The sequence below is a fragment of the Manacus vitellinus genome, unplaced genomic scaffold (assembly GCF_001715985.3).
Source record: "Manacus vitellinus isolate BGI_N305 unplaced genomic scaffold, ASM171598v3 scaffold_69_pilon, whole genome shotgun sequence".
NCBI classification, from domain to species: Eukaryota; Metazoa; Chordata; class Aves; order Passeriformes; family Pipridae; genus Manacus; species Manacus vitellinus.
The window spans coordinates 2,712,885-2,725,038 of NW_021940749.1; the positions used below are offsets into that span (position 1 = coordinate 2,712,885).

The window sequence follows — 12,154 nt, forward strand, 5'->3', positions numbered from 1 at the left end:
TCATTTCCTGTTGATGCACATGTACATGTTTTACAATAATGCTATATGATAAGCTGCAATAAGTAGAACAAATGGAATAGCAAAGCTGAGATGAACAGAAATAATAATCCAAGCGTATTTCTTAATTAATCAGCATTCCCAATGAACCTCCATGCTAGAAAAGGAGTTTCATGCATTAATTCATAGAATTAATTAATAGAATTGATTTTGACACTGAGCAAAAATTTATCCAGAAGAGTATTCAATTGAAACTGATGGAATTATCCTTTTATTTAAATAGCTACATATTGATTAAGGGGACCAGAATCTGTTCTGTAATAGATTCTGGGAGACAGCTGAGCTGGAGACATCTCACAGAGCAGGATAATAGGAATATTATAAATGCTAAAGAGGGATTGTGGCTGTTGCCACTTGATTATCATACTCTTGCAATAATAACGTATCTCTAATTTTAAATTGGTGCCTTTAAGGCTAATATAAGATTTCAAAAGAGACTTAATGGCCTATGATACACTTCAGCTCAATAAAGCCATGGAACCACGACGTTCTCCAATGTCACCCTCAGAAATGGTGAGTTTATGCAGTTGTTCAATGGTTAATAAGAAGTTACAGCTGCCACAAAGTTTGGATGCTGGGTGAAGGTGTCTAAAACACCTGAGGTGTCTCTGAAGCACCGCATAATCCTCTCTTTCTCAATGTCATAATGTTCTTTAATTATAAAGCAATTAACTCTCTCAAATGATGGCATATAAACCCACAATGTGGTAGTTGTTAACCTGTCTTTTACATCTTACCATTTTGTCCTCAGTCATCCTTGTTGTCAATTCAAGGTCATTTTGCAGCGTTTAGGTTGATACAGGCTCTCCAAGTGCTGGATGTATGAATAATACATAAGGGCAGCACTAATTCAGAAATGGTACTAAATGGCCAAAGTGAGTACTTTAATTAAAGGATAAGATAAGACAATAACTGTTTGGCTGCTACCTCAAGGACTATGTCATTTTTATGAGAGATGTCTTCCTATGAAAGGCAGTCCTATAATGGATATCTTTCATGTCCCTTGGGTGCAGTCGCTGAATAAATTCTTCGTAGAGAAAGGAGAAATAATTTTCCTAAAAACTGTCACAGAATTAGGAGTTTCAGCTGAAAAATATTCCACACATGTGCATGACAGGGTTTGGGGTTTTTTTGGTCATGTAAAAATGCCTGTATCATTACCAGTTAATGTATTCTTTTAGGCAGAATGAGGCAGGTTGAGGTTTGCCCTGCCTGCCCTTTACAAACCAGGCTGCGCCGTGCCCCTGTCCCAGCAGCTTTTCCTCAGCTTCAGGGATAGTGCATTTCTTTCCCTTGCAACGTGGTGATTAGGTGTGATATCCCACGGGATCTGTCATTGCAGAGAGCCCAGAATTTGGTGGCGAGGTCTGGATTTGCAGTTGGCACGTGAAGCGTTTCATCACATTGTTTCCTTTGCGTGTCCCTCACGTGTAGACACGAAACCACAATCCTGATTATGCAGTCACACATTTACCCCCCTGTTTCTAAGTGAGTAACACCCAGTGATAAAGCTGGAAGCTGTGCTCTGTTGCCACAGCTGCAGAGAACTGGGAGCAGAGAAAACAATAGCTGCACATCCACATGTGCCTTCCAGCTGCTGCTGGCTCCCACATTCTCCTTATCCTTTGAGTCCTCCCATTCCAGCAGATAAATTGCCTCGGTGACAGGAAAGGTTGGTAGCGTATAAGCTGCCAGTTTAATAATGTTTTGTAGAAAATCAGAGTTAGCGTATCAAAATACTAATTGCAGCTTAATTTGCGGGGTTATTCAAAGTTGAAACTTCCGCTTGAGTTTCGTTATATGATTTTTCTCTTTCCTGGCACTGAACACCCCTTGGAACCAGGGAGAGTAACCTCGGGGACACACAGATGAAGTTTCTGTTCTTCTTCCCTCCCAGCTTGGTCCCATGGTCACATATTTTTCCTTTAGATTTCACAACTCTGGACACAACAGTTTCTTTCCCGCTATTCACCAAGCTCTGCCTCGCTCCTGGGGTACCACTGGTGTCCACAGGAGCTGGGAAGGCAAAAGAGAGGAGGGCTGGTGTATATCCTTGAGATGCAAAACTGGTTGGAATATAGAGCCAGGAAGAACAACATTTTCTCTCTCAGTTTACCAGTTTCCAAGAATTTCCAGGTGCCAGATGATAAAAATCCCTTTGGCAGAATAAGCGATATCGGGGTGTAAGGACCTTATTTGAATGACCAAATGTCAGGGCTGGTGAGAGATCAGAATTTCCAAATGATTTTGAGGTTGAGTTAATGCATGGAAATCCAAGTGGCATCTGGTTAAACAAGGATACCTCAGCTCCTCCAGGTCCTTGGGAAAAGGTCGTTGGAGCAAAACTGGTGACGTTATTAGTCCACAAGTAAATTGCTACTTTATTTTTCTTGTCCTGAATTTGATGGAAGAGCCTTAACTGATTTAAAAATACCAAAAAAACCCACCACCACTACCCAAACCCCTGAAGGTAGGGCAAGCTGCAGAACGTTCCAAATGACATGTTTGCAATAGCACTGCCAGAGTGATAAAACAGTGAATAACCTGAGTTAGAGTTTTTCTGTAAATACTCGGTTTAGAAGTGGATATTTTTCCACTCTGATTTATAAGCCCATAAAAATTCAAGGAATACAGCTGAGGATGAAATGAATGTGTGTGTATGTCTGAGTGAACACCTTGGGTTTGATTTATGTGAGACGACACAGGGAAAGTCTGTGAAGGTTTGGAGTTTACATTTATTCTTTAATATTGCATTTGCTTCTCTGATCCATCTACTCCCATAACCTGCCTTCTCCCCAAAATCTTAGCGTTACAAACCAGGGGATAAATATAGTTAAATGATAGATTAAATATAGAAAATTATATTTCTCTGGCATACATTTAACATTGAGCAGCTTTGTTCTAGTTTTAGTTTTAAAATCCTTAGCATATTCCGTGTAAAACATTTAGTTTTTATGGCAGATATTTCTAATGCAGAATCATTTTCCTGTGATCCTGCCATGTCGATCCATGTCCAACATGTCCATGATCAGGAGGTTTGCATCCCTCTGCCCTGCTCTTCACCAGCCTGGTTCGAAGGCTGAAAGCAGAAGAGCTCCTCAACAGCTTCTACTTCCCTCACAAGCACCTTGCAGAGCCCAAAACAGCTTTGAGGTGGACAAGAGTGAGCCCTTTTTTTATTTAAAATATTCTTTTCTGAATGCTGGGCTAGAGTTTATTATTTTAAACACTAAGATTTTTTTTTTAACATATCCTGAGCTATGCAAGCATAAGAAAAATACGTTTTCCATATGCCCTAGCTAGAGCAGTGCTAGCAAAAGCTATTGAAATTAGAAACTTCCAGCTGAGCTTCTTTGTTAGTTTTCAGTGAGCCTTAGAAGAATCTCAGTTTGAAGACAATTAATGCAGTATTTGAACATTGTGAAAGCTTGAAATCAGTAGTGTTGTACAGGCACATTACACAATTAGAAACATCCCAGCTTCTTCCTCAGTGCAGAACCCACCCTGAAGTTAAGCGGGAAAACACTCCCTAGAAAACTCCTGTTGGAAAGGGGTATTGTGAGCTCACACTCAGGATGGAGGATTTATTTGCTTATTTATTTATTTTAAGAAACCTCTGAAACATTCCTCTTGGCATCCAAGAGGCAGAGGACCTATGAAGTCATCAGGATGCTCCCTCTTGGGAGGCTGTTGCTTTAAAGTTTCCACCGCAAACAAATAAACAGGGCAGTGTGTCCATCAGCAGCTGCCCTGGCAGGGGTTTTACTGCAAACATCTGAGCAACCACACCAGCAAAATGAAAATAGGAGTGGAAACTGCACTGAGACACAGCGAGGAGAAATTAATTTTCAACGTGCATCGTATCAGCTGAACAATTTGCACAGGTTTTACTTCATTCCTCGGTCAGCAGATTTCAGATTTCAAGGTATCTAATGGAGACTTGGGGGGGGGAAAGGAGAGCATGGCACGTGCATATAAAGTATTCCCAAGTCTTGAACCCCTGCTCTTTATAAAGACTATTAACACTTTATTAGCTGTATACAAATAGTGTCCACAAAGGTTGAAGCCTAAAAACCGATGAAATTAGATTCTGTGGCCCGTCAGCATTTACTTATATTTGACTGGTTGCTAGTGTTGGAATTGTAATAATGAATTCCAGGCTATTCATAGCCCTAACTTGCTTTTTGAGTTTGGCATTAAATTCAACCGATTTATTTTAAAGAATTAGCTAAACTTGTGGTAGAAAGTGATGAAATCTAGAGGATGTATCTCACAGACATTTTATGGCAGTTGTGAGGTTGTGACTTTATCTTCCAGGGAACTTCCCCAAAATCAGCATCTGCCTCTTATTCCCTTTATGTTTCGCCTTGTTCAGTTTTATTCCCTCTTGCAGAGTCTAAATACAGTTTCAAAATAGTTGTGTTGAGACACTTTTCCTGTTGCTATTAATGCCATTTGCTTCCATATCATCACTGTCTTTTGCTCAGATTACTTTGCTTTCCCATGAGTGCTCTGCAAGTCCTTTGAAAATGAAATACTTTCACTGAAAAAGTAATATTGGCACATAATGGATCAATTAGGAAGGCATGTGGCACAGAAAGTGAACAAATCTTAGCCATGTTTGTAGTAGTGAAAAACCTTCTGATAATCAGGTTGATATTTCCTTGAAGCATTTCTACACTTGAAATATTTTGACTTCAAATTGATTATTTTGCAGCTCCCTTTTTGCATGTGTGAGTATAAAAAATTGCATATCTATTTGTCTGTGTGCCTATAGGTACATTCAGAAGCATAGCTGTGCCAAAAATAGCACACAGACACACACACATATGGGAAACACACTGAAGTCTCATGCAGGAAGGCAGCAGCAGAGAATATATGTGCATATATATTTATATTTGTATGTTACGTGTGCATTGTTGCCAGCAGATTGAGGAACTGAGGGCACCACTAAAACAAGATGCAGTGCTGAATGCCTGTGTGACTGAGGCTAACTCTTGATAGTTTTTGCTTCAGTATTTCCCAGATTAACAGTGTAGGAATTTCATGCTTGGATCTCTAATTGAAAAGCCCTCGCTGGGGAATCCGTGTGGTGGTTTAGGAATTCTTTATGGGAATTAACTTTGTGTGACTATCATGCTTTCTGTGTAGGCGTTGTCAGGAGACAAATTGGTTTGCAATGTGTCACAAATGCTGTTGCCTGTTCCCCCCAGGCTCAGCTTCTGTGTAGAGGAGAAGTGTCACTACAACATCCCCTTAGAGAAAATCCTGACTTCCAGCAAAATTAGCTTATCAGGGGAGAAACTGCTCAACTGGAATTAGGGGCTGATCTCAAGATCGGGGAGGATGTCAGTGTTAAGAAAACAGAAGCTCCTTACTAAAAGAGCGGGGTGGGGGCAAGGACTTTTCCAGCTGGATCAAAAAATGGGAATTTACTGAAAGGATTTAACAAGGCGGACGAAAGAGAAGGGGAAGGAAATGAAATGCCTTGTGGACAAAGTTCCCTGAGGACTCTCAAACATGGAATGAACTGAACTGCATGGTTTCCTGATGGTAGTTTACCTGTTTTTAAGAGAAGAATATTACAGCTGAATCATGGGAAGGACATGGGTGTTTGTGTGTGCGTGATATTTCTTTTAAAAAAGCAAAGTGTAGGTGCCAGAAAGCCCTAATGTTGAGAATGTGCTTTAACTCCACTGCAGTATCTCCTGTGTCGGCACCAGCTGTGAGTTTGGGGACAATTGGGTGGCTGGGCTCCAGGTCCCCAAACTGGTCCCAGAGACAATGCTCTGAAAAGGGGCCAGAGAGGCAAAGCAAAGCAGCAGCTCTGCAGCACGTTTAGTCCAGTGCAACACCCAAAGCTTCTGCAACGAATTAGTTAGGCCAGAGCTTCTGGTTCCACGGAAATTAGTTCAAGAATTAAGTGGGAGTTACACAATTCCTGCAGATTGCCAGCCACTAAAGACAGCTATGGCGCCTTCTAAGATCTTGGCCAGGAAGCCATCATATAAAAGCAGGATTTAAGTTATTTATGGACAGGCAGAGCCTAATGTTTTTAATTTTCTAGATAGCTCAGGAGGCCAATCAGATTGGCAACTCCAGCAGAACGTGTCAGGAAGTCCCAACTCCTGCTACCAGAAATGAATTAAAAGTGGTTTTGGGGAAGATTCGCAGTATTGGTGGACCTGGCTGTTCTGTTTGTGCCTGAGAATTTAATCTATTTTCACACTCAAGGAGAAGTTGCCTTTGGTTTACAATCTGCTGTTACATTCTATTTTTTAGTGTTGAACTGATGGAAACCTATTTGTCCTTGATTTTTGATACTTAAAGCTGCCCATGCTGGGTTTATTTTCTAATCATATGGAGGCCATATGTATTCTTTACACATAGGCTGTGCTGCACTGCAGAATTTATTATCCCATCCTTTAAATATACTGCTCTTACATGCTCAAAGTCCAGCATTTTTATATGCTGTAGATGCGTTTACCGCTGGCGAGTTACGAGGCATTGTAAAAACTGTATTTATCCACATAATTTTCTATAATCATTGCTAAATGGAGACATGTGAAAGCTTTCTGTGGAGGAAAAACAGAGTACCTGTAAATACCCGTGCTCCTGTATTTGTAGGTATTTTGACTATCTCAGTTCACGGAAGGAAATGTTTCACCCAGCAGTGAGGCAAGGACAGAAGATGACTGCTGAAGAAGAGATGCAGTGCTTGAATTGTCACTTCCTTTTGAGTGATCACTCAGAAGCCTCTTTCCTTGAGTTTTGACCAGGGTGTTACTCAGGAAATAAATGCTAAGTCATAGCCCATGGGCGTAGTGCATGATGGATGAGCAGAGGTCAGGCCCTTGGGCTCAGTACTGCACGTGCTGTGAGAGCTGGTCCTGAGTTGGTGCTGTAGTGCTTGGTCTGCTTCCCAGGGCTGGGATCGACATAAGGGATGCCATGGAGGTCTGGGAGTTTGACTGGTGGCTTTAAGACAGTTGTGCCCAAATAATAGTTCAGAGGCAGCGTGTCGCCTCTGAGGTCTTTTGACATTGCCCACAGCTACCAGGAAATAAAGGCATTAAAAATGAGGCTGGCGGGGAGAGTCACATTTCTCATTTGGTGGTGTTGCCCACTGGCCAAAGGAGGTGGGGTGAAGCAAACCATATGCCATTGTCCCATTTCAGCAGATTTGACAGTATGACTGAGCTGGTTTTTGATGTACACGCTCTGAAATATTCCCAGAGAAGGTTGCTGCACATGGGTGTCCACACACCTGAGCATTTCCTCCACCGCCCCACCTGATGCCTGTCTCTTCCTGCCTCCAGGTACCAGATCCACACGGGCCTCCAGCACTCCATCATCCGGCCGACCCAGCCCAACTGCTTACCTCTGGATAACGTCACGCTACCTCAGAAGCTGAAGGAGGTTGGGTACTCAACGCACATGGTGGGCAAGTGGCACCTGGGCTTTTACCGCCGGGAGTGCATGCCCACGCAGAGGGGCTTCGACTCCTTCTTCGGCTCCCTCCTGGGCAGCGGCGACTATTACACGCACTTCAAATGCGACAGCCCGGGCATCTGCGGCTACGACCTCTACGAGAACGACAACGCCGCGTGGGACCACGACACCGGCATCTACTCGACGCAGATGTACACGCAGAAAGTGCAGCAGATCTTGGCCTCTCACAACCCCGGGAAGCCCATCTTCCTCTACATCGCTTACCAGGCTGTCCATTCGCCCCTTCAGGCGCCGGGCAGGTATTTTGAACATTACCGGTCGATAAATAACATCAACAGGCGGAGATACGCGGCGATGCTGGCCTGTCTGGATGAAGCCATCAACAACGTGACCCTTGCTCTAAAGAAGTATGGGTACTATGAGAATAGCATTATCATATATTCCTCGGATAATGGTGGGCAGCCTATGGCCGGAGGAAGCAACTGGCCTCTCCGAGGGAGCAAAGGGACCTATTGGGAAGGAGGTATCCGCGCCGTTGGGTTTGTCCATAGCCCCCTTCTGAAAAACAAAGGGTCTGTGTGTAAGGAGCTGGTGCACATCACGGACTGGTTCCCCACCTTGATCACGCTGGCGGAAGGGCAGATCGATGAGGACATCCAGCTGGACGGGTATGACATCTGGGAAACCATCAGCGAAGGCAGGCGCTCTCCGCGGGTGGACATCCTGCACAACATCGACCCCATTTACACCAAAGCCAAAAACGGCTCCTGGGCCGCTGGCTACGGGATCTGGAACACCGCCATCCAATCCGCCATCAGAGTGAACCACTGGAAACTACTGACGGGAAACCCGGGATACAGCGACTGGGTGCCTCCGCAGGCCTTCAGCAACACGGGCCCCAACCGCTGGCACAACGAGCGCATCTCCTGGTCCGCCGGCAAAACCGTGTGGCTCTTCAACATCACCGCCGACCCCTACGAGCGGGTGGACCTCTCTGCCAGGTACCCAGACGTGGTGAAGCAGCTCTTGCGGAGGCTCTCGCAGTTCAATAAGACCGCGGTTCCCGTCCGCTACCCACCGAAGGACCCCCGGAGTAACCCCAAGCTGAACGGAGGAGTCTGGGGGCCGTGGTTTAAGGAGGACGAAAAGAAAAAGAAGTCGGATAAAAGCAAAGGTGCGAATAAGCAGAAGAAGAACAAGAACAAGAAGAAAGCAAACAGGAAAAAGGGGCAGTCGTTCCCTTGCCGGTCACGTCTTGCTGGTGGGTAGACTCTGAGCACCCTCTTTGGCTGAGTCTGAGTCGGCTTGGACCAACAGACTTGAACTTCTGACGGAATAGACTAGAAATGCTAGTTCTGCACTATGGATGAGAGTTGTCGTCTTTGAATTTTTTATTCTGATTTCACCAGCACAAGGTATCTCAACACTCTGAGTGTCCACATGACAGACTTCGTCCTCCACAGGATGAATGGTCCTCACCCACCACCACCACATTCCAGAAAACAACAGCGATAACACCTCATTTCAGGAAACTCAGCTTTGATGGACTAAATGGTGCTTCCTTGCCTTAACTAGTAGGAATCTTTGGAGAGGATGGAGATGTTAATGGCAGGTGTCCTCAAAATGAGAGGTGATTCAGAAAGAGAAAGGAAAAACAAAACCTGAGAACCTCTGTGGGTCAGTAAGTGTTAGTCAGCAACCTATGACGTTTTTTGATACAACACAGCAAAAATATGAAGCCATCAGGGTAACTTCTTAGAGGTGCTGGGAAGGGGGGCATGATAGGAGGAAAGCTGCTTTGAATTAGATTTTGTCTGTCTTAAATAAATCTGAAACATTTTTAACATTTCCTAGATGTGCTAAGCTCCCCCCATTTGCAGTAAAACACATGACCAGCTAGCACACACCACATATAATTTATTATAGGCATAGACAAAAACACATTGCCAAAGTGAATGTAACTATTTAAACACTTTAACATAACTATACAACAATATGTAAGAGACATAATTTATTTTACAGCACAATCCTTATTTCTCTCCCGTTAAGACTTCCTGGCTGATGCAAAGTACCCCTTTGGGTGCCAGGGTGCTGCGGGGGGTTTTTAACTCTGCTTTTTTACTTTGATTTCCACCCTGTCATTCAGAGTTTTATTTAACAGATCCATATCCTCAGAGTACTGTAAACCAAGGAAATACTGTATACACTGCTAGGATGAGGAAGGAGAACAATTCAGGTGCGTCATTGCATTGTGTATTTGCCTCCAGTGGTTTTTGAATGTAACAAAGGGTTTATTTAATTTAGGAGTCATGTGAATGCTGTTCAGTTGCTGTACAGAAGCTAGGCCATCTTGCTATTCGGGGGGAAAGTTCTACTTTAAACCTTTTATTTATGTACCTATTAAAATAGTTTATTTTTATGGCATTCATAAAAGTAGTCTGCCTCTTTTTTACATCCAAGATGGCAATTCTGGCCTAATTTATTTTAAACAAATTCAAGTGAGATTTTTTTCATTACCATTATTTTTGGTGCAGGAATGTTTTATGACATTTTGCTTCTGAAACAGAATTTCTTCCTTCAGTATGTTTATCATTTGAGACATGCTTCAAACTTTGCCCTTTTCCAAGGTGTCTGCACGGATGATGGATGCACGGACTGGCTGCACATTCTTGGTGATCTGGGGTAATTGATACAATACATACACACATATGAGTTTCAAGATGAATTATGTTAAGTAAAATTGATGGTTCATTTGTTACATAGCTATAACATATTTTGGTAGAATTTCAAATAAGCTGCTTTTCAACGATGCCTCACTTGACTCAGAAATCACATTTATATTGATGGATTGCTGTTGAAACATTCCTAAAATCAGTGCATGCAGAAATCTGAATGATGTCCAACGCTCCAACACCTCCTGACCTTTTTAAAAGGGAACTAACTGCAGGTATGTTCTGCCAAACCCCAGCAAATTGCATATTTTCAGCTATAAAGCAGCATAAAACTGTCATTAACAAAAACACAGAAACAAGTCAGTCAGATTTTGGAGTTACTTCTGTATTGAATATACCGGGGAGAACACAGAAATTAACTTCTTGAATAGTTACATATAAATAATGATTATAAGGGGATGATGTCTATCTGCCTAAGTGTTTAATATTGTCACTTATTTTTCATACTGTGTGGCCCTTCAGAAGACAAATTAATTTCTTAGAAATCTGTCTAGCTTTACTTCAGATCCAGACTATTCAATGAGTAATCAGGAACTCAGATGTTCTCTAATTTCTCACTTTTTTTTCTTTTTTAATGTGCCAGTGATGTCCTTAAAAGAAATGAGAATATTATACTGGAAAACGTGATGTATAAAATTCGTGCCCGTGAGAAAATGCACTTCATTTTCCAAGGTCATTTTAAAAAGCCCAGAATTAGGTGTGTAAACTAAGCTATATATAGAGGTGGACTAAGATATTTTAATTTACTTTGGCATAATAGCAACAAGGCAGCGTGATAAAGCGTTACCCTCATAGAATCAATTATTGCCCTTTCCCATGAAAGTTTTATGGTGGCTTTGGCTTTTATTGGACCAAAGCAACCAGAGAGCATTATTCTCTGACAGTATTTTATTCTATAATTATTTATATCTGTTCTCAGGCAAAATGGGAGTCCTTGAAAGTAAGCGGTGCAAGGCAGAACAGTGGATCAGTTCTCTGTATGTTTAATAAATGTGCCACAAGAGTAAGTGTTTGTAGAGTACATAAGAGGAGTACATTCCCCTTGAATTTGATACTTTGATGCAGTATAGGGCAAAAGCTGGGTTTAGAGGGGGTTAGAAAATACCCACGATTTGGAAGTTTTCCTGAATATTTTGCTGAAAAGCTCCTGATGTAAAAAATGCTGTGTCTGCTCTTGTTTTTTTCACTGCAGCAATACAGAGGTCTCCAGTTTTTGGTGATGCTGTGTAGCTCTCGAGCCTGGTTTTTTGTTTGACAGAGCTGTAAGTAGCTCCTACGCTCTCATGGCAGGATTCCACGGGTTATTTATGTCTGCAGATGTGTTACGTGCCCAACCTGAGGGAAGGTTCGATAGGTAAACACTGAAAAAGAGAGCTCAAAAAAGACTGGAGGCGGGAGCAAAGCGAGGAGGATTTACTGATGATTTTTAAGTTGTGTCAAGCCTTCTCCACATGCCCTCTGGGCATGGTCAGATACTAACTCTGATCCTGTCTTAGCGACAGCTACACCTTTGGGAGGACCAGCCTGAGCAGGAAGACAATATTTCTTCCTTGTTTTTTTCCTAGTTTTATTTTAAAGCTCTTCTGAATTAATTTTCTAATGGTAAGATAATTTTGTCATCACCAGCTACTTTTAAAATTTTGTTATCAACAACTTAATTATTATTGTTACTATTATTGTTATTATTATTATTATTATTTTTGTCATGTGGTTGTTATTATTTAGTTTGACATAAAGTTGGAGGCAAAGCACTCTCCTGACTAAAGACCAGCAGAATGCAGTGCCAGGAGTGGTGAGTAAATCAGAACTGGCAGATTTTATGTGGACCATGCTGTGAGATATGAGGGAATGTCCATGTAGTTGTGAAGCTCAGTCGTGGAATACAAGTTACCCTAACTGATGGAATTATTAGT

The 12,154-nt window shown here is 42.3% G+C and overlaps 1 protein-coding gene across 1 annotated transcript in view; it reads left to right on the forward strand.

The window, feature by feature from the left end:
* The window catches only part of ARSJ (arylsulfatase family member J), a 35,313-nt gene extending 25,390 nt beyond the window's left edge, over positions 1–9,923 (forward strand). The window contains exon 3 of the mRNA XM_018083862.2: positions 7,377–9,923. Coding sequence (XP_017939351.2) covers positions 7,377–8,778 — 1,402 coding nt within the window. The 3' untranslated portion in view covers positions 8,779–9,923. The remainder of the gene's footprint in view (positions 1–7,376) is intronic.
* The last annotated feature ends 2,231 nt before the right edge of the window (positions 9,924–12,154 follow it).